This window comes from Amphimedon queenslandica, unplaced genomic scaffold (genome assembly GCF_000090795.2).
Source record: "Amphimedon queenslandica unplaced genomic scaffold, v1.1 AMPQUscaffold_4097_Cont23918, whole genome shotgun sequence".
Taxonomy (NCBI): domain Eukaryota; kingdom Metazoa; phylum Porifera; class Demospongiae; order Haplosclerida; family Niphatidae; genus Amphimedon; species Amphimedon queenslandica.
Window position 1 is genome coordinate 1 of NW_003555585.1, and position 1,483 is coordinate 1,483.

The window sequence follows — 1,483 nt, forward strand, 5'->3', positions numbered from 1 at the left end:
GATTTTTGTCCGATTTTGGAGCAACTTTGAAAATTTGTAAAAAATCCAATTTTGATTGGAATTAGCTCAAACTTTCTACACAACATAAGAACATGTATATGTATCAGGAAATGTAATTAAAATGAAGAATTCTCTCCTTTTCATTTTTGGCAAAATTAGACCAAAATCCCTGTACTATAGTACAGGGATTTTGGTCTAATTTTGGAGCAACTTTAAAAATTCGTAAAAAATCAAATTTTGATCGAAATCAGCTCAAACTTTTTACACAACATAAAAACATGTGTATGTATCAGGAAAAATTATAAAAATGAAAAATTCTCAACTTTTCATTTTCCTTGTACTGTAATACAGGGACTTTATGCATTAAAAGTTTTAATTATAAAAGAATTAGCAATCCCAATGAATGTAGACATACCATTTAGTATGAGACAGTTTCAACTGGTAGAGTATATCAGCTCTAACTCGCGGAGTGGCAGTGGCAGTGAGAGCCATTGTAGGTACCTGAGGAAACTGCTGCCGTAGCTCTGAGAGCCTCTTATAGTCCGGCCTGAAGTCATGACCCCACTGACTGATGCAGTGAGCCTCGTCTATAACAAACCGTGAGATCTTACCACGAGAATAAAGAGACTGGAGGGTCTTTAGCAATTTAGTACTAGCAGCCAACTAATGGAGGAGAGAGAGAGGAAGAGAGGGAGAGAGAGAGAGAGAGAGAGAGAGAGAGAGAGAGAGAGAGAGAGAGAGAGAGAGGGAGAGAGAGTGAAGGATTGTAACACATACTGTATAGTGGGAAATTTTGGAGGGACTTAAATTTGGAAAATTGCTAAATTTTGGTGACTGGCAAATTTTAATTTGACAAATTTGTGGCCAAGTTCCATTGAGCATGCACATTATTTGGTGAATGGCTATCAAAACAACAAATTTTCCAAATTTAACTCCCTACAAAATTTCCCACTATATGGTAATGAACTGGTTTCATAATTACTGGTTATAATGTACATGACTACATGTATTTACTTTCTCTGGTGTGACGTAGAGTAGTTTTATTCCAGGGTCAAGTCGAGACAGTTCAGTATAAACTCTCAGCTCCTCCGACTGTGAATACTCACCAGATAAATGACAAGCAGAGATCTACACAACAAGAAAAAAAATAATAATTAATAATAATAATAATAAACTTTAAATACATGTACCATACACATGTACATGTATAATAAAGACTACTAAATGTACTAATATCTATGCATATTGTATTTCTACATGTCCATGTATAAAACATCAAAATAAAGTTAAACTAATTCCTTCTCTCCCTTTACTTCTAAGCTGTTCAGTTTCTGTACTTGATCCTGTATCAGTGACCTCAGTGGTGAGACTACAATAGTGACTCCATCCAGTAGCAGTGCTGGTAGCTGATAGCAGAGGCTCTTACCCCCTCCAGTAGGCATCAATATGAAGCAGTTCTTACCAAGTACAGCTGCATTGATCG

The 1,483-nt window shown here is 36.0% G+C and overlaps 1 protein-coding gene across 1 annotated transcript; it reads right to left on the reverse strand.

The window, feature by feature from the left end:
• Positions 1-415: 415 nt before the first annotated feature.
• LOC109592744 (Bloom syndrome protein homolog) lies at positions 416-1,473 on the reverse strand (the record flags this gene model as incomplete). Its single annotated transcript, XM_020008124.1, has 3 exons — positions 1,314-1,473; positions 1,015-1,128; positions 416-663 (listed from the first exon to the last, which is right to left on the reverse strand). Coding segments are annotated over exons 1-3 (491 nt in total), but the record flags the coding sequence as incomplete, so codon positions are not given.
• Positions 1,474-1,483: the final 10 nt, after the last annotated feature.